General features: G+C 37.2%; 1 protein-coding gene across 9 annotated transcripts in view; it reads left to right on the forward strand.

Moving 5' to 3' along the window:
* Window positions 1-19075, forward strand: part of ATP2C1 (ATPase secretory pathway Ca2+ transporting 1) — a 100902-nt gene that overhangs the window by 68960 nt on the left and 12867 nt on the right. For all 9 annotated transcript variants that reach the window (XM_051609174.1, XM_051609170.1, XM_051609173.1 and 6 more), the window contains 13 exons: window positions 266-355; window positions 3446-3481; window positions 4401-4462; window positions 4824-4932; window positions 7792-7947; window positions 8609-8677; window positions 10472-10547; window positions 11064-11130; window positions 12158-12282; window positions 13496-13593; window positions 15088-15183; window positions 15288-15377; window positions 16802-16906. In XM_051609174.1, the coding sequence (XP_051465134.1) occupies window positions 266-355; window positions 3446-3481; window positions 4401-4462; window positions 4824-4932; window positions 7792-7947; window positions 8609-8677; window positions 10472-10547; window positions 11064-11130; window positions 12158-12282; window positions 13496-13593; window positions 15088-15183; window positions 15288-15377; window positions 16802-16906 (1179 nt within the window). The remainder of the gene's footprint in view (window positions 1-265; window positions 356-3445; window positions 3482-4400; window positions 4463-4823; window positions 4933-7791; window positions 7948-8608; window positions 8678-10471; window positions 10548-11063; window positions 11131-12157; window positions 12283-13495; window positions 13594-15087; window positions 15184-15287; window positions 15378-16801; window positions 16907-19075) is intronic.

A 19075-nucleotide genomic window follows, 5' to 3' on the forward strand; every position in this document is an offset into this window, starting at 1 on the left:
AGATTATTCTTTTTGTCTTAGAAGCAGTTTTCTCCTGTTAGGTATTGAATATACTTGCATACATTCAAAGTCTTTGATATTTAAAAGAAAACCTTCAAGTGAAATCTGAACTGTACAGACTTGGATCTTGTTTGCACTGGCAAAATACAGCAATATTTTAACTACAGAACAATACAATTCAAAAACAGATCAGACGTTCTTTGAGGGGTAGATAAAATGGTCTTTGTCAAGAGTATTGCTGAATTACTGTTCTCTTTCATTTCAGTTTAAAAATCCGCTTATTATGCTTCTCCTGGCATCTGCAGTCATCAGTGTTTTAATGCATCAGTTTGATGATGCTGTCAGTATCACTGTGGTAAGGAATTAAAATTTTATCATCTTTTGAGAGTACTTTAGGAAGTGTGATCACATGAACTTTGAGTGTCACATGCATGCCAATGTGGGATGGGATTGCTAGATTCTAATTCATTAATTTTATCTGTATGCTGACATTAAATCTATTGTGTTTGTGACTGGATTTTTTTTTTTCTTGACTGACAGGCAGTAGTAGTACATCAACATAATGCATCAATGGAAAGTTATCTGGCTGTATCTTCCGTCCTTTACACTTTCATTGGTTGAAATGCCCGTCTTTACGCATTTGTTCAGAGGAGCAATTTTTGGTGTCATCTTTATAATTTTTACCTTAAATTATGCTTTAATTTCTAATTCAAACCAGCATAAGCCTGCTGTGAGTTTACCTGAAAGATGTAATATTTTAAACCTAAAAAAGAAATGTAACTTCAACTCTCTAGAAATTGAAGGAAGATATAAACTGAAATAATGGATTTTTGTAGAAGTTGGCAGTGTGCTAAAGTAGTGAGCAAATATAGTACTGCTAACCATTTGTCATTGGAAATGATACAGGGCAGAAAATCATAATCCCTTTGTTTTTTGGGTGTTAGGTGATAACTGAAAATCAAAATTTCTATATGATCAGAGGCAAGTTCTAGCTGTTTTTTGTCTTGGCTGACCTCTGCACTCTTGAGTTTTACTTTTGTAATTATCTCAAGGTAACTGGAGGTTTGCTTCTAGCCCTTCTGTTTTTCTAGAAAGAATAGTTTTCTTTGGAAGATGAGTTATATATGAGTTTTTCTTGAAGAAAAACTATGCAGCTTTGAGTATGAGTATAGCGTTAGTTTGGAATGGTCTGTTGTGTTTGTAAGTTGAATTTAGGTAAACTATTATGAAATGTATGTAACTGCTGTGGCTAAAAGTTGAGCTGTTTCATGTTTGGTTGTTTTTCCTTGGTTAGTGCCCTTAAGTCTGTTCTCTAATGCTCTTGAGCAAGGCAATTGAAGGGGAAGATGAATTGATATTAGGAAAAATTATTTTCTGAAAGAGTGGTCAGGCATTGTAACAGACTACCCAAGGAAGTGGTGGAGTCACCATTCCTGAAGGTGTTAAAAAAACATGTAGATGTGGTACTTCAGGACGTGGTTTGGTTGACATGGTGGTATTGGGTTGACAGTTGAACTTGACAGCAAGCGACGTCATCTACCTGGATTTGTGCAAGGCGTTTGACACCGTCCCACATGACATCCTGTTCTCCAAACTGACAAGGCATGGCTTTGACAGATGGACCACTCAGTGGATAAGAAATTGGCTGGATGGCCGCACCCAGAGAGTTGTGGTCAATGGCTCAATGTCCAGATGGAGACAGATGATGAGTGGTGTCCCTCAGGGATCAGTACTGGGACCAGTGCTGTTTAACATCTTTGTTGGAGACACGGACAGTGGGATTGAGTGTATCCTCAGCAAGTTTGCTGGTGATACCAAGCTGTGTGGTGTGGTTGGCACCCTAGAGGGAAGGGACACCATCCAGAGGGACCTTGGCAGGCTGCAGAGGTGGGCCAATGCAACCTCATGAAGTTCAACAAGGCCAAGTGCAAGGTCCTGCACCTGGGTTGGCACAACCCCAGGCACAAATACAGGCTGGGGGGAGAATGGCTGGAGAGCAGGCCTGAGGAGAAGGACTTGGGGGTGGTAGTAGATGAGAAGTTCGACATGAGCCACCAGTGTGTGCTGGAGCCCAGAGAGCCAAACACATCCTGGGCTGCACCAAAAGAAGTGTGGCCAGCAGGGCCAGGGAGGTGATTCTGCCCCTCTGCTCTGCTCTGGTGAGACCCCACCTGGAGTGCTGTGTACAGTTCTGGTGCCCTCAGTGTAGGAAAGACATGGAGCTGTTGGAGAGGGTCCAGAGAAGGGCCACCAAGATGATCAAAGGGCTGGAGCACCTCTGCTATGAAGACAGGCTGAGAGAGTTGGGGCTGTTCAGCCTAGAGAAGAGAAGGCTCTGAAGAGACCTTATAGCACCTTCCAGTACCTGAAGGGGCTACAGGAAAGCTGGGGAGGGACTTTTCATCAGAGAAAATAGTGATAGGACAAGGGGTAATGGTTTAAAATGGAAAGAAAGTAGATTTAGGTTAGATATTAGGAAGAAATTCTTCACTCTAAGGGTGGTGAGGAACTGGAATGGGTTGCCCAGGGAGGTTGTTGATGCCCCATCCCTGGAGGTTAAGGCCAGGTTGGACAAGGTTTTGTGCAACGTGGTCTAGTGGTAGGGTTCCCTGCTCATGGCAGGGGGGTTGGAACTTGATGATCTTTAAGGTCCCTCCCAACCTTAATGATTCTATTATTCTTTGATCTTAGAGGTCTTTTCCAACCGTAATGATTGTATAATTCTATGATACTTGCTTTACACTTAAGTGATCTTTGTTACTTCCTGTAATAGATTTCATTCCTTCACTCACTTTCACATCACATGCTTACAAATCCCATGATGTTTATGTTGAAGTGTTTGTGACAAGAATTGGGTGTAATGGGACTCCATGGGAGTCTTTGGCAGAGTTCTTGAGTCTCGTCCTCATCTTGTTCTCCTTGCCATGATATCTTATGACTCCAGACTTGTTCTTCAGCTTGCTACCTCATCTCTAGTCTTCAATTTGTTCTTAGTCTTTCTGTTATCTGGTTGTTTGAATGAAGCCACACCTGTGATGCCCAGTAGCAGTTAACACATCATTGCTTTAACCTTTGTTCTGTTCACAGAGAATGGGACCCACACTTCATTCAGACTGTTGGGTTGGTGGGTTTTTTTTGGCTATGGGTCTCTCTCTATTGCTGTCTCTTGCTCACTGCTTAAAAATATGGAGCAGAGGAAGTTTTTCTTCAAAATTGCTGTATAGTTATTAGTCCTACTTTTTAGTAAAATCAGGTTATTGAGTTCTTGGACATCACTAAAGCATGTTTATAACAGACCCAAGGGATACAGAGTGATTTTGAGCATTATCCAGTTTGTCTCCAAATCATATTGTTAATATATAGTAACAACTGTGGCTGAGCAAAACCAAATGCTGTTGCTTACTTTCACGGCCATTTGGAATTCTTGAATCTTTTCTTCTTGCAGGCAATACTCATTGTTGTTACAGTTGCCTTCGTTCAGGTAAGACAGCTGTTGTTCAAATAAGATTATTGCTTTTATGTAAACTCTCCTATTTATAAGACTGAAGTAGTTGTCTGATGGGTTGTGCTGGGAGTGGTTGAGTAGAGAGCTCTGTGCTTTCATTCAAGTCTCTTGCCTGTTCTATATTGTGTGATTGGTCCTGCTTTAACTACATTGACATTTATGCATCTATATGGGTATTATACTCAGCCATAAAGAGTACTTGTAGAGAAGCACTCAGAATAAACAGTGTTGAAGTACTTTTAGACTATTTAACTTCGTATAAAATAGATTTAGAAGATGTAGCTCTGGCTTTTCCTGTACAAAATTTAGTACAGGAATTTAAAAAAAACAAAACAACCCCAAAAATAATTTAAACATTTCATTCTGTAAATACCCAGTTTTACACCATGTGTACCTAAACCAGAATTGCTTTGTGTTTGTGCTCTGTATCTTTGCTTACCTTAAATCTGTAATCTCTTTATTGACTTAGAGATGAGTTGTAATATCTTAGTTCTCCTGGGCCTAAGAGCATGAGTGCGGTATTTTTGGTACTAACTTGTTAAACTGTAAAACTTAATGATGTGTCTGATTGCTGAGTTCAGAAGCATTACTGTAAGTTTTACAAAGCCCTGAAGATATTGAAGGAAAATACAAAGAAAATCTGCTATTCTTTCAAAATAAATTAATGTAGGCAAATTCTTAGATCTGTCATTTTTTTTGGTGTTTGAACCATGTTTTCTTTTTAAAGTGTCTACTGTAGAACTGGTGAAGGGCATCTTTTATCTGATTGTTTGGATGACTACTTTAATGCAACATTACTAATAAGATAAATTTCAATAGATGTGGGTTTATCATATTGTTTTACCTTTTGTCTGTTTTATAAATATCTGCCTTTATTTTTTAAATGTGTTTGCAGGAGTATAGATCAGAAAAATCTCTTGAAGAGCTTAGTAAACTTGTGCCTCCAGAATGCCATTGGTATGTCGTTGTCTTTTCAGTCCTAAATGAAATCACATTAAGTTTAATCTGAAATGAGTAAATTAAAAAGATTTTACTGAACTTACACCATTGTGTCAAACTCTTATGCTGACATAAAACATGTTTTGCTTTTGCTCACTTTAAAGATTGTTTTGTGACCCTAAGAATTACTCCACATTGCCCTTCTGAACACTTCAGGTTATAGTACTGATGTGTAACTTCTAAGAAACAATCAACAAATTAGAAATAATACTTTGCTGAAACCTGTAACATTGCAGTGAGTAGTCAATAGTGTGAATGCTTTTCTGGAATAAAATCCCAAAGATGTCATTCTTATTGTTCTTCATATTTTTACCTACAGTGTACGAGAATGTAGAGTGGAACATACACTTGCCAGAGATTTAGTCCCAGGTGATACAGTCTGCCTGTCAGTTGGAGACAGAGTCCCGGCTGATCTACGATTATTTGAGGTATATACCTAATATTACTTTAATATGTAATAAATTTTATTTTTGTGAGACAAGGGTGCAAGAGAATATAGCTTCTGAAGCACAGTGAATGTTGCTGTTTGGCATTCACAACTGTTTTGATAGAAATTTTGGAATAACTATTTTCCAAATGTGACTGTTCGTTCTTAACGTAGTATCTAGTTTCTTATTGTAGGATGTGAGAGTAAAGAGTTTCCCAATTTTATATAGTAATGCATTACTGAAAATTTTAGTTGATTATTTTTTTTACTGGAAGTTAAACAAATTGTAGAATTACTGGTTTTGGTCAGAATTAAAAGGTATTTTGGCAGTTTGTTGCAGAGGATTTGGAGTCTTCATTTGCATGAATCTTTAGACTACAGTTTCAGTGTTCTCTGATAATTGAATAGTTTTAAAAAATACTGTGAAATTGTGCCAGTGTAATCTTTGCTATCTGACTCTTGTTCACCAGTGTGTATTGTTTTATAATTTACTAAATATTTGATTTGTAATATTAGCACTGCTGGAAGCACTTGAGTTGAAGCGATAGCACTATAGTAGTACTTGCAGATTCTCTAAAAACAAAGTGGAATGCATATATAAATATTCACCTTAATTATTTTGATGGTTTCGATTGAATAATGTTATGTTACTTTTCTGTCAGATTGGGCATCCTCAGGTTGCCTGATACCTGGGCTGTCAGTCATGTTGAAGTAATATCTGGTATATTAATGGTTGACACTGTATTACTCAGTGCTCATTTCATACACAAAGCCTAAACAAGGTAGGCAAATTTGAAGTGCTTTTGAAATATTTGTCTGGATCATCTGTTGTGAGCTCCTTCAATGTAATTAGTACTTGAGTGGGTTTGTTTTTGAGTCTGCAACTGTTTACTTTCTGCATCGGTATGGACCTGCTGTTGCAGCAGCATCTACTTTCTTGTTCATAAGCTTATAGCATGCTGAGATACCAGCATTCTTGGACCTCTAACAAAGGGAAACAGTAAGGGAATTAGAAGTTTCTCAGCCGTCTGCAGCCCTACACCAGATTAACATTTGTGTTGTCTGTGTCAATTACTCTTGCAGATCATCTGAAAATAAGCATGTCATCTCATTTACATCTTGTCTTTACTGGGCATTGTTTTGGGGTAGTGGGGCTTAAAAACATTAAGTTAGGATCATCTTTTCAGACAGAGCTAGATATTTTCAGCATATTTTGATTGATGCTGTCTTAGAAAATTGCAGAAATGGTAATTAGGCCCTGTTTACTTTCTGAAGCCTTTCATATATGTGAGAAGTATTTTTTTCACTGGTGTAATCATGCATGAGCAATCTTGCTTTTCAAAAGATCTTTTCTGGCCCAGGTTTCCTGTGTGTTAATGTGTGGTTCATCAAGTTTTATGGGAATCTGCTCTAAAGCTAGAATATGATGCCAAGAGTTATCATATCTAGAAATATGGCAGGCTTTGAACACAGTGCCTTTTGGTAGCTCTGATAAATGTGGCTAGATCTGAATAGTAACAAAGTAGCATCTTCATCCTATTTCAGCTTAAAGTCTAAGGAATACCTCACAGATACAAAATCACTATGGAACTTTCTGGAGTTAATAATTCTTTATGGCTTTGATTGAAAGATTAATTGCAGGTTTTGACAAGTGTCCCTTTTCATTTATTTATGCAGCATTCATCTTTTAAAAATGAGTATTACACTAGTAAGTATTTGAGAGACTATCAGGAATTAGAGGGGTTTGAGTGATCAGAAAACTCTTTATAAAGGTGCTGTCCTCTTGGTATTGACTAAATTATTTTTGATCTAGGAGCCTGTGTTCATTTTATTGTCCATCTAGAACAGGAGTGCATCAGAATTGTCACACCACTAAAAAAACACCAAAACAAAGCACCAGCCTCCCCCTCAGCTTGAATCTGAGTGATCTCCTATAGTGTAGTGGTACCAAGTGCAGTGTGACTGATCCATACTCACCCTTTGTAAGTGATACACTCTGAAGAGTTTTGGCAGTTGAGTTTTATTATGCACATTTTAAGACTGTTTTTCTTGAGAAGGCTGTCTTGAATTTTAGTGCTATCATCTCCAAAATGTGGTTACATACTTTTTTAATAATACAGTTTTATGTTATTTACATTTTGTGAAGAGGATTTTATGATTCAGGCTTTGGCTCTGTTCAAGAGTATTTTGTATTTTGATAAGTTATTTTTTTGTTGTGGATTATACTTCCAGAATGCAAGCTTTGTTTTCATCTGCCAGCTAATTAATTCGGAATAATTAATTTTACCTTTTTCTTCTCAGGCTGCCCCCATATGCTTCCGAAAAAATCACAAATGTAAAACCTAAATCAAAAAAGCGCCTCTGTTCCTTTGGTCTACCTTGACTGTTGCCTTAATAGCATTTTCCCTGTAGAGACTTTGTGAACAAAAAACATGAAATAGGCTTTTTGTTAGTGAGTTCTTAATGGACCATGATAGGAGGAAGTGGACAGAGGAAGAGTTGAGAGGATAATAGATAATAAATGCACTTGCATTCCCAGTTAATAATTTCGTTTGGTGATAGAATGCATCACAGTTGCAACCTCTTGAATCTTTTATAGAAAAACAATCACAGACATAAATTATTAGTGAATTTAAACTCTTCAAAGTGAGTGCTTGTTGCATTGCTGCAATATTCTGTAGGAGTCCTTGTTGCTTTGTTGATCTTTAAAATATGATTGACGCCGATTTGGCTTCTTACCATATGATTGAATTTGGATGTGTTTTTAATGGTTAAAATTGGAAAACTTCTTTTAACACTTCCAAATACTTAGAGAAAATTATCATGCTTTTCACTTAGTCCATGTGTTTTGTTTTAAAAGGCTGTGGACCTTTCTGTTGATGAATCCAGTCTTACGGGCGAGACAGCTCCTTGCTCTAAATCTGTAACTCCGCAGCCAGCAGCAACCAATGGAGACCTTACTTCTAGGAGCAATATTGCTTTCATGGGAACATTGGTCAGATGTGGAAAAGCAAAGGTAAAGTCATTATTAGTAGATAAGAATATTTTCCATGTTTTAACTATTTGAAGGCAGTTCTTATTTTTGAAGTTTGAAGTTCAAGTATCAGTTCTGGAATGTACTTCAATCACTACATATTTCGAGTTTTCTGAAATAACAGAAATGGAACAGAATAGAAATTTTACTGGAAATGGGGAAGACTGCTGTGATACACTGCAGAGCTTTTCTCATTAGTACTTCTTCAGAGAACGGTTTGGAACCAAAACTAATCTAGGGCTGGGAGAGCTCAAATTTCTAGAGAGCAGAGGATGTGTAACTCCTCTGCATAGGATGTGGTATTTTTCTTCTAGAACTACATGAATGTGTTTGAAAATCTTTAACTGAAAGTACAGTTTTGGCTGGTGTTACCCTATTTGAGGTTTCGTTACTCGCAGTTACTAAATACTTCAGCGGTGCACAGAATAGCAGTTTGCTTCACAGAGGCAAAATGTTTTTGAACAAAAATAATTCGTATTTGTGCCAAGATTTAATTTTATAAACAAAGTTAAAAAAAATCATAGCAGGCTAAATGGCATTTGCCCACTATTTGAGTCAAATCTGCCAAGAGCAACCATTAACATTGAAGTTAAACTTCAGGTTTGAATTGGCTTTATTTTTGGTTTGTTTTTTTTTTTTTTAGGGGATAGTTATTGGAACAGGAGAAAACTCTGAATTTGGGGAGGTTTTCAAAATGATGCAAGCAGAAGAGGTAAGAGTGGTTATATTTAGAAGCAAGGACATGTTTTGTGAGTGTATATTTCATTCATTAGAACTTTGAGTTTATTCCATAGAACCTAACTTAAGTGAAATACATTGCTTTTAATATTTTTTTTTCCTCTAGTGGAACAGATCTTAGCTTTTGAATGTGAAAGTAGCAACTGAATTCAGTGCAGCAGAATATGCATAGCTGACCTAAAAATACTAACTGTGCAAAGAGTATTCTGAACCTGTTCAGTGGAGCAAACCTCATTGCAATTTGTGGGAGTATGTTTTTTCAAGGGGAACTACATTTGTGCAAAAGGGATTTGTGTGACAGATTTGTGTGCTACACGCACAGGACTTTTTTCCCTTGGTGAACAGTGTACTTCGGGGTTATGCATGTGTCTCTTGCTGCTTCATGATCTCCAACTTAACCTTTTGTAAGCTCCCTTTGACTTTTGGCTGCCAGAGTCCCACAGTGGTTTTTCTTTATTGCAGTACACTGATCCACATGGGGATTCAGACTGTTGAGTGCTTCGTATATCTACAGCCTTCTAGCTGCTTCTTTGGCTGCCTGGCCAATGTAGGATCATAAGGAGACAGTGTGATTATCTCTGGCTGTGATTACATGATCAGGCATAATATAGGCAGCTCTTTTTTCCCCAGAAATATAAATTTCTGAAATCTGCCAAAAAAAAAAGGCAACAAAAGGCTTTAAATGCAGCAGCCAGGAGTGCATCACCAGCCTCATTTTGTTAGCTGCAGTGCCTTTCTGCCTCTTTCAAGGGAATGTTGCTGTCCAGTCACCAGAGTAGAATCTGCTTTAATACCTGTGAGGAAAATGTGATCAACTGTTCAGCAGTATTTAGTTTGTATTGTATCAAGTGTAATTATTAATGAAAAAGACCACCCTATGTGAGCATTCTAAACTAACAACATTCTGAAGCATTGCAGTACTTTAGGGTAATTTTTCATGTTTACAGTAATCTCATTTTAAAAGTAGATTTTGAAGGCAAGAGTGAATCAAACTTGATACCAGCTTTCTAATGATGAGTATACACACTTTTCTCATAACTTGTTGGACAAAGATGATTTTACAGGGACCCTGTCTTCCTTCTTTTTGGCCACGCTTTCTATACTGTAGTCCACGACATATTACTATTAAAAAACCCCTGGACTTACTGCATCCATTGTAAAAAATCAGATGTCCTGTTCTTTGGCTTTTGTTTTTCGTTTAAATTTTTCCTTTATGTCCCCTCTTTCTTTCTTTCTGTACAATTTTTTACATTTATTTTATTTTTTGCGTAAGATTGTGTAAATATTTCCATAGTTTTATATTTGGCTAAGCTGAAATTTCTGCAAATGGTGAACAAATTCCTTTTGAGATATGACTTGCCTTCCAGGGCTCTAAAGCCCTTGTCTTGAAAAGTCAGTTTTATTCTTGTTATCAAGAACTTTTTGGACTTGGAATACATGCAGTGGCTTTTAGTTGGCATTATGATGATGCTTATTTTTAAAAAAAATAATATTTGTGACTTTTTTATTATATTTGCTGTAGGCATCACAAAGCTTCCAAAGAATATTTCTATTGAAGTTTTCATTTAATTGAAGTGTTCTTGAGTCACCTTGAATTCTACACAAGAATAGAAGGGAGTAGTCTGTTTTCACAAAGTAAACATATGGAAACAGAGGATATATAGTCACAGACAGTGTCTTAAAATTTGCACATCTGAAGTGGTATGTGATACAGTATATGTTTTTTAACCTGTGCTTGTTAACTGTTTCATGTTTACTATTCATCAAGGCTCCAAAGACACCTCTGCAGAAGAGCATGGATCTCTTGGGAAAACAGCTCTCCTTGTATTCCTTTGGTATAATAGGTAAGAGAATTTATGTAAAAGAATTACAAGTTGTTATGCAACTGAAACTAACATGTAGGCTTAGTGAAACAGAAGGGCTTGATTTTTCTTTAAAATATTTTGACTCATTTTATTGATCGTCTTGAGTTCCTGCCACTAACCATCTAATGATTACTAACGCAACATAACTTTCATCATAAGGGTGTTTACTTGCTTCTTCCTGCAAACATACTTTTCTGACTTACTTTTTGTCCTCCAAATGGTTTATTTTAAATTGCAGCATGTCTTATATTCTGATTCAAGGTGTGCAGAAGTTAGCACCCCTCTGCTGGTGGGATTGGGCAACTTGACTGGCAGAAACTTTGTTCATCTTTGTCTAAGCATGATTCTGTTAGTATGACAGTGAAAGAAATAACAGATTTTTATGGGTAGCACAATGATAAGCTTGGTTTTGGCTATTTGAGTTTTTTTCTTTCCCATATGAGGCTACAGTACGTATCGGGTTTATATTTATCCTGGCGACTGTTTTCTTTATAGGAGTCATTATGCTGGTTGGTTGGTTGCAAGGAAAGCATATACTTGATATGTTCACAATTGGTGTAAGGTAAGATTTTTGTTTTTAAATAGTGTAGAATGAGCATTACAGCAAGTATCTGAAAGTTAGTGATGTATATTGTAACGCACTCGCACATAGACTCTGCTTTTAAGTTCACATAATTAGTTCAAATTTAAAATAGACTTTGTGCTGTAAAAAAGTAAGTTCGTACTAGTTTTTAACGATACAGTACGTTCCTGCCAGTCTCTAACCTTGCATTTGCATGGTGATTTCTGAGTGTCTTGTGGAACATCTGCAAACAAATGGTAGACTTGTACATTTGAACTTCTGTCAGAGTAAATAAGAAAATCTTGATTTTCTAAGTGGTAACAAGCAAAACTTAAGTTGCTGCAGGCCTTGTGTAGTTAATTGCCTCATTTTCTGGCATGTTATGGAAGCCTAATCCCAGTGTGTTGCTGTGCTCAAGGCAGAAGTGTTTCTTTAAATGATAAGATCAGACTCTGGAGATTTACCCTTTTGGGGAGAAAAAAAAAAAAAGGCAGCAGGGCCTGTGTCTTTGAGTACTGTGCAATGAGTTATTGTGATCTGGTTTACACTGTTAGCAGGTGCTTTCTTTTTTGTTTTGGTTGGTCTTTTAAAATGACCTGTGCCATTCCTGCACTTAGCTTGCTGCCACATCATGATCTAGAAGTAACAGCTGTGGATCAGTGATCACTTGGAGTGGTGGTGTTTCCCAGTTCTGTTTAGTGCTGACTACACTTGTTCTTCACAATCTGGGCTGCTGTGCACAGTCCTAGTTAGAGTTTTTGTGTGGGCAAAACAGATGTATAATTCATTTCTCCCTCGCCCCCAAATTTTCTTCCTACTCTTGCATAAGTAATGAGTTACTGCATTTTGTTACTGTCTTCAGTGTGTACCTTATGGTGAATGGTGTAAAACTAGAATCACACGGCAGCTGCTTCCTTTCACTTTTAACCTCAGTGAACAAACAATGTTCTGAAGTGTAAATGCATCATTACTATGTATTCATGTATGACATTCTAAAGCAGGATTTATATATTTACTTTCTTTACAGTTTGGCTGTAGCTGCAATCCCTGAAGGACTTCCAATTGTGGTAACAGTGACACTGGCCCTTGGTGTGATGAGAATGGTGAAGAAACGGGCTATTGTAAAAAAACTGCCTATTGTTGAAACTTTAGGTATGACTGGGCTAACTTAGAGATAGCATTTTGTTACAAATATTATGAAATCAACACAAATATTGATTACTAATGGTTAAAATAAAGCAGGTATTCTTATTTTGCCAGTGGTGGTATTTACAAAATACTTATAAATTGAATGCATTTTATACAGTTAAGAGTTCAGGTGTGTGTTTTTGTGGGCCCTCTACTTTTTAATTTTTATTTAACTGAAATAAACAGTCTGCCAGTTAATAGCATGCCACAGTAGCAGTACTCAAACTGAGAGTGGTTGGTTGTATGGAGCATTCTTTATACTTGTTTGCCGTAAGATGTTCTTGTTAAATAAGAGTTGTAAAATGGTTTTTAAACTAAATTTTTCATGTGAATTTAGGAATTACATTGACAGATGGAAACAAATCCAAATTTGAATATTAGAAAAAGCTTTGTAATCATTGTACACCTTCCAGATGTTATCCTGCTTGTATTAAAACTTAAAAATATCCTGTTTAGTTGTGAAACATGTAAAGTAGAGGACATAGAAAAGAAATACTAAGTTAAATTATTCTGCTGCATTTGAATTTCTTTTTGACTTTGAAGATTGGAAATACTTTTTCCAGTGCCTCTACCAGAGTTTCATTAGCACTGCAATGTCTTTTGCTACTTTTGCAGTTCCTACTATCATATGTCAAGATCCTACAGCACTCTTTCAAAATACTCTTTTCCTGAGTTAAAAAGGCATATACAAATATCACATTTCTGTAATCTTTTCAATATACTGCTTACCCTGCAAACATGAGTGTCACACTTGGGTGACAGAAGTGTGGTGGTTAGGGTCATCTAGATGTTGCACTTCTTTATGAAGAAGAATGACTGCTGTAAAGCAGACTCTTAGCTTTCCCCTTCAGCAGGTGCCACAACTGAGATTTCAGTAATGCAGTTTGAGGTGCAGCTGAATAAAATGAAGGAGAGCTAGTGAATGCAGGCATTTTGAAAGAGCTGTGAGTTTGGGATTTTCATTAGGTTTTTTTAATACATTGGAAAAACTTGCAAGGACCTTGTACAGCTGTTCATTAATGGTTGAAAATTGGCTGTCATTGTTAAGTCACATTTTGTTTTTTTCACCAACAGCTGCAGTATTTCTAGAAATTTGCTTCTCTTGAATACTTTTGTTCTTGTTAGTTACATTGTTCTAAACAAACATTGTCTTATAAATGTTAATTTGTTATTCCAGGTTGTTGCAATGTCATTTGTTCAGATAAAACTGGAACTCTGACAAAGAATGAAATGACTGTTACTCATATTTTTACTTCAGATGGGCAGCATGCTGAGGTAGGTAGTGAGACTGTTAGACTTGCCTTTCCATTTTACTTTGTTGTGTGTATCAATTGAAGCATGCCTGAGGATACTGAAGGTAAAGCACCAGTTAAGAAAGCATAAATTTGTTGCACCAAACTCCTGTTCCTCAAGTTGCAGATGGTTCTGTTCTTCATTTAGTATTGCAGCCTTTGAGCTGTGTTATGCAAGTCTTCCTTGGTTAAATAAGTATTTTTGGTATGGTAGGTTAAGTTCTTCAGTCTTTTCATGGCTGTAGGTCACAATGCAAGATGCCGAAATACATTACAAAGACAAGTTGTGTTTTTTCTTCAGAACAGAAAATTGAGGCTACTTTGCTGTTACAAATGCATAAAAATAAAATGTAGGTGTTCCAAACATTTAAAATAGGAATATACAGCATTTGGCTAAAAGACCATTTTGTGAACTCTTCAATACTGAGTGTTGTACAGTTGTTCTTACTTTTTCATAATGGATGGAGTTGGAAGTTGGAGCAGGACATGGAACAGTGGTTGTTGAGGTTGGGGAGTTGCTGCAAAGACTGAAGTAAATGCACAAAAGATAAAAGCAGCAGGAATAGAAAATCAGCAGCAAGGTGTGGAACTAGATGTGGTTTTATGGTAGTGTTTTAAACAAGTTCTTAAATTCTCAAACTTCTTGATCAGGGTTTTTTCCACATTAGATTTAACAGAGAATCTTGTAATCGGCTTTTACAAACATAAATACTGGCTATTTTTTGGGGTTTTTTTGCCTATGTGTCTTGTTGTTTATTTTTCTCAGAATCCTGCAGGAGTACTGTAATTGCTTTTTTACTGCTAGTGCAGTTTGTTTACATCTGGGTCAGATTGGCTCCTTTTTCCTAATTGAAAGGTAACTTGAAACGACGGTGAGACATATTAGCTGATAATGCTGTAGACACGATGACCTTTTTAGGGTCCTAGTGGGATGCCTGGTTTTCATGCACCAAAAATGAAATTTTACTGTTTTTAACACCTCTGTGAGGTCTCAGCTGAGAGGCTGTTGAAGTATGATTTTACTTTATTTTTTTTCTCCTTAATGGATGAAAGTAGGGCTCTGCTTGTACTTCCCTTTGCCTTCAGGGGGTATGCATTATTAACCAGGATAAAAATGAATTGGAAGAAAAAAAATAAGCAGAAGAAAGAGAGGAAAAAAGAAATGATGCCTAATACTGTAAGGAAACAACATACACTGCATTTATTTATGCTAAGGAACAAAAGTACCACTTAAAAAAAAAAAAAAGGCTCTAATATATTTCATTGAACTCACTTGCCCACACAGTTTTGTTCCTTAATCTAGTGCCTGCTACATTCAAAGCTGCATAGGAGAACTTACTTAAACTGAGTAAGATCTGTTGTTATGAATAGCCTGTTAAAATTTTTCTCTAGTTTATAGTAAAAAGCTGAGATTGAAACAGTTTATGAACCTAGTGAACATAATATTGCTTACTGCCTTTGACTGTTTGTTTTGCAGGTTACTGGGGTAGGTTATAACAGGTTTGGAGAAGTGATGCTTGATGGTGAAGTTATTCATGGTTATAACAACCCATCCATTAGCAAAATTGTTGAGGTAAGATGTTGGCACAGAGAGGTGAGTTTTAACTGATGATGTAGCACAAGAGCTTAGTGTGACACTGTATTTTATTTTCTCCCCTTTCCTTCACCATCTTTTAGGCCGGTTGTGTGTGCAATGATGCTTTGATTAGAAACAACACGTTAATGGGGAAGCCAACAGAAGGGGCTTTAATTGCACTTGCTATGAAGGTGGGTATTTGACAGTGCTTTTTGGATTCGTGGCAGGTGGGAAGTGTGTAAAAATAAGTCATGGTTTTGTTTTCTCATATTCTTCTCCTTTGGGTCTCCTAGATTTTTATTGCAAATGCTCATCTCCTGTGTTTTTTATCTGTTGGAAATCTTTGGGCATTCTGAAGGATGAGAGAAAATTATTTAGAACTGAAGTAAAAATCTTTATTTTCATCTTTTTTTAGCAGTGTCTTTACCTGCCACAAGCTAGTTCACCTGTTGAATATTGATTCTTCTGTCTCTTTCACAGTTCTCATCGGAAGCAGTAAGAAGTTAATAACTGATGTGTTGCTGACTGCAGCATTTATAGTGCCTTTAAAGTGCAGGGCTCAGGTGGTTTGAATTGTGTAGACTGATTAAATCAATTGGTACTATTTTAATGCTGTGACACACCCACTGCAGCTACTGAGAAATGTGGCAGGGCGTCTTAGCACTTGATTTTATTTCTGTGATGGAGAATAAACTCAAAAACATGGAAAAATGAATGCATTAGTCTTTCTCTCCTTGTGTAACTGAGGTCCAAGATGTATTTATCTTCTGGCTGAGACTCATTCCAAGTCCCCAGTCTTTGACTGGAAATGACCAGGGTGATGTCATTTTGGTAAGAGCCTGTAGAAACTGAGCAGGAGTCTTCCCCATCTGTTAATGGAAAGGGTGGTAGTGAAGGGCTTGTGAAGCTCTGTGAATACTAAAAATGGCTCACGGCAGGCTGCTGCTTCTGCATCTTCTTTAATTGGCACTTTCTCTTGGACTTTGTTAAAGGAAGAACATAAAATGCTATGAGTTGCATCAGGGGTAGCGAGAGAAAAGCAGCTGAAATGAAATGCATTTTGCCTGGAGTCTTCATGGTTAGTTTCAGATTAAATGGTTGGATGATTCTGATCACTAAAAGTAATTTCAGGTTGGATCATTCAAACTTAAAATCAATTACTTTCCTTCTCCAGACTTTGCCGCAGTCTTGTGTTAAACTTTTGTAGGCCCTCCCAGCAGAGAAATTACATGAAGATATAAAGGAAAAAAATTGAATGGGGCCATAGATGAGTTTTGTCAAACCAAGAACTACCTTGCTGACCATTGCCAGACTTGAATCCTTGGATGATCATAATGTACAAAGTATTTAAAGATCCTTGGATCAAAGCTGACATATAATGTTAGGTGGTCTGTCTTATGCTTAAGCCTGAAAGAAGCTTCTAGATTCTTTTGGTACTAGTTTGTTACAAGTTTGTCTAAACTGGAATAGTGTGCTCAAAAACAACTTTGGAGATGAAAATGGTTTTTAACCAAGTAATGATTGTTAACTATGATGTCTCAACAATTCAAAAAATTGCTTAGCTGTTTGAAAATAAAAGGTCCTGACGTTGTGGTGTTAAACTTGTTTTATACAGATGGGTTTAGATGGAGTCCAGGAAGACTACATAAGGAAGGCTGAATATCCCTTCAGCTCAGAACAAAAATGGATGGCTGTTAAATGTGTTCACAGAACACAGCAGGTAAACCAGTCACTGTTTCCTTGTGCACTGGCTCTGTAGAACAGTTATCTGCCTGAGTATTGGTTGATTGCTGGCTGACTATGAGCCAGCGATGTGTTTTAGTAGCCAAGAAGGCCAACAGCATCCTGGCTTGTATCAGAAATAGTGTGGCCAGCAGGACTAAGGCAGTGGTTGTTCTGCTGTACTTGGCACTTGTGAAGCTGCACCTCAAATACTGTGTTCAGTTTTGGGCCCTTCACTACAAGATTATTGAGGTGTTGGAGTGTGTCCAAAGAAGGACAGTGAAGCTGGTAAAGGGTCTGGAGATCAAGTCTTTGGAGGAGGGGCTGAGGAAACTGGGATTGTTTAGCCTGGAGAAAAGAAGGCTGAGTGAAGACCATATCACTGTCTACAACTCCTTTAAAGGAGGTTGTAGCAAGATGGGTGTTGGACTCTTCTCCAAGTAAAAAGCAACAGAACAAGAGAAAATGGCCTCAAGTTGTGCTAGAGGAGGTTAAGAAAAATTGTTTTGCTGAAAAGGTTGTCATGCACTTCAGCAACCCACAGAAGTGGTCAAGTTACCATCCTTGGAGGTATTTAAAAGATATGGTGCTTAGGGGCATGGTTTCGTGGTGGCCTTGACAGTGTTAATGGCTGGACTCAGTGATCCTAAAGGTCTTTTTCAACCAAAATCATTATATGATTCTACCTTGTTTAAAGTCCTCATTTTTCACTTTATGGCAGCCTGGTAGTGCACAGTCCTGGGAATATGGTTTGATAATAAACACTGGTTTAATCTCAAACTCTGAAGTGAAGATTAAGAATCATAAGAAGTTCTTTGCATAAAAGGCAGACTGGGAAAGGATTTTAGGTATCCTGATATCTGAGATGTTGAGTCCTGGCTGTATTTTCTTCCTTCTCCCTCCTCAAACATCTAAAGCAACTCTGCTAATTTTCTACTGTTTCAGTGTTACTTAGTTACATAATGAATAAATAGCAAGAAGATGCATTGATGTTCAGTAATAAAATATATTTTGTTTGAAAACACAGGCTTTCTGGTTTTGATGCAGGCAGCATGTTTCCCAGAGTTAACAGATTTTTATTGATGACAGGGTCCTGGATTATCAATACAAACCATTTTTTAACCTCCTTTTACATTTTCTGGTGCTTCCACATACATATGTTTTTGTTACAAACATTGGCATAGTCACTGCCAGCCTGATAACTGGAGCTTTCTAGATAATACGTGCAACAACAGACCTTATCTTGGATCTATCAAAAATTTCCTAGTACTTCTGACCAAAAAAACGAGCTTGCTGACAGTGTTTAAACTTCACAGTAAAATCTTTACTTTGGAAACAGAGCATTTGACTCCTTTTATCTATATGTATAGTATGGTTGTATTATCCTTGTCTGCATAAAGGGGTGAGCAGGAATTGCCGTGTAGTTTTCATCCACGTAAGGGTTTACTTTGTCTGTGTTTTGGTATCAATACTTTTAAAAGACTGTTGAAAATTGGTAACAGTTTTAAAGGGTGCATAAGTTATTTGAAGGCTAGGAAATGCAGTGGATTTAGAAACTTAGAGCTCTATCTGTTAAGCCTATTAAAGAGATTGAGATAACTTGACTACTGTGCATAAATTCCTTCACGGGGAGAAAATAGATATATTAAAAAAGAGCTTTTTAGTTCAGCAGGAGAGAAGATGAGAATCAGTGATTGGAAACTGAGCTGAGGCAGCAATTCATAATGGAGGAGGGCTGAAGTTAAGGGTTGTAGCACTGGAGTTAAATGTTCAAGGTAGATGGTGGATTCTCAGTCCCCTGCTGGCATCAAGGCTAGAGGGCTATCTGGAAAATACTAGGCATTAGGCATGGTACAAGGATGCAAGTGATGTTCAATGACCTGTGCAGCTGGTCAAATTATGAGTCTTTCAGGTCTAATGTTCTGTATAGGCTTGATTTCTGTCCTTTGCATGGCCTCTTTAGTCTATAAGGTGTGACCTGCAATGTCTTATGTATATGATGGCTACTGAAATGAGGTACTGGTTATTAGCTGGCCTTTTTTGACATTACCACTCTTGAGTATCTCTATACAGTGTATGGTCAACAGAGTTTTAGGTTTATAAGTATAACTTCAATTTGCATGATGTTCTGGAGACTTAACAAAAGTACAGATATTCCATTCTTATG

This window comes from Apus apus, chromosome 2, assembly GCF_020740795.1.
Source record: "Apus apus isolate bApuApu2 chromosome 2, bApuApu2.pri.cur, whole genome shotgun sequence".
NCBI lineage: Eukaryota > Metazoa > Chordata > Aves > Apodiformes > Apodidae > Apus > Apus apus.